The sequence below is a fragment of the Buceros rhinoceros genome, unplaced genomic scaffold (genome assembly GCF_000710305.1).
Source record: "Buceros rhinoceros silvestris isolate BGI_N320 unplaced genomic scaffold, ASM71030v1 scaffold28374, whole genome shotgun sequence".
NCBI lineage: Eukaryota > Metazoa > Chordata > Aves > Bucerotiformes > Bucerotidae > Buceros > Buceros rhinoceros.
The window spans coordinates 3,945-4,599 of NW_010408046.1; the positions used below are offsets into that span (position 1 = coordinate 3,945).

General features: G+C 62.1%; 1 protein-coding gene across 1 annotated transcript in view; it reads left to right on the forward strand.

Moving 5' to 3' along the window:
• GRAP (GRB2-related adaptor protein) overlaps window positions 1–655 on the forward strand; it is a 5,653-nt gene that overhangs the window by 3,938 nt on the left and 1,060 nt on the right. The window contains exon 4 of the mRNA XM_010134744.1: window positions 428–596. Within this exon, the coding sequence (XP_010133046.1) occupies window positions 428–596 (169 nt within the window). The remainder of the gene's footprint in view (window positions 1–427; window positions 597–655) is intronic.

Genomic DNA, 655 nt, shown 5'->3' on the forward strand with positions numbered 1-655 from the left:
CCCCCAAGCTGCCACCCCGAGGTACCCCCCGGGGGGCTGCCCGCGCGTGGCGATGGCAAGGGAAACCCCCGCCTGTCCCATTCTCCTGCAGCGTGGCACTCTTTGGGGACCCAGGGGATTTGGAAGCCCAAGCCCAGCCTTTGCCATCACCTCCCGGTACACGCTGACCTGAGGCCTTGCCTCACTTTCGCTTGGCGGTGAAGCAGGAGGATGAGGAAGGAGAGGAGGGTTCAACCGAAAGGCTCTGGCGAGGTGCCAGGACCACAAGCCCCAAGCAGATCTTTCCCAGTGAGCCCTTCCAGAGCCTTCAGGAAAGCCCAAGCAGCACCAGCCCCCAGCCCACGGCTGCCCCACTCCCTTACCTTTGCCTGCGGTGCTGGAAGGGGGTCTGGGTGCTGCCAGGGTAACGTCCACCCTCCTTCCGCAGCTACGGGCAGCAAGTCCAGCACTTCAAGGTCCTCAGGGAGAGGAATGGCAAATATTTCCTCTGGGAGGAAAAGTTCAACTCCCTCAACGAGCTGGTGGATTTCTACAGGACAACCACCATCGCCAAGAAGCAGCAGATCTTCCTCCGGGACGAGGACCAGAGCCAGGAGGTACTGTCAGGGGATGGGGCCATGGGGACATGCAGAGTGGGGCTGTGGGGTGATGGCAT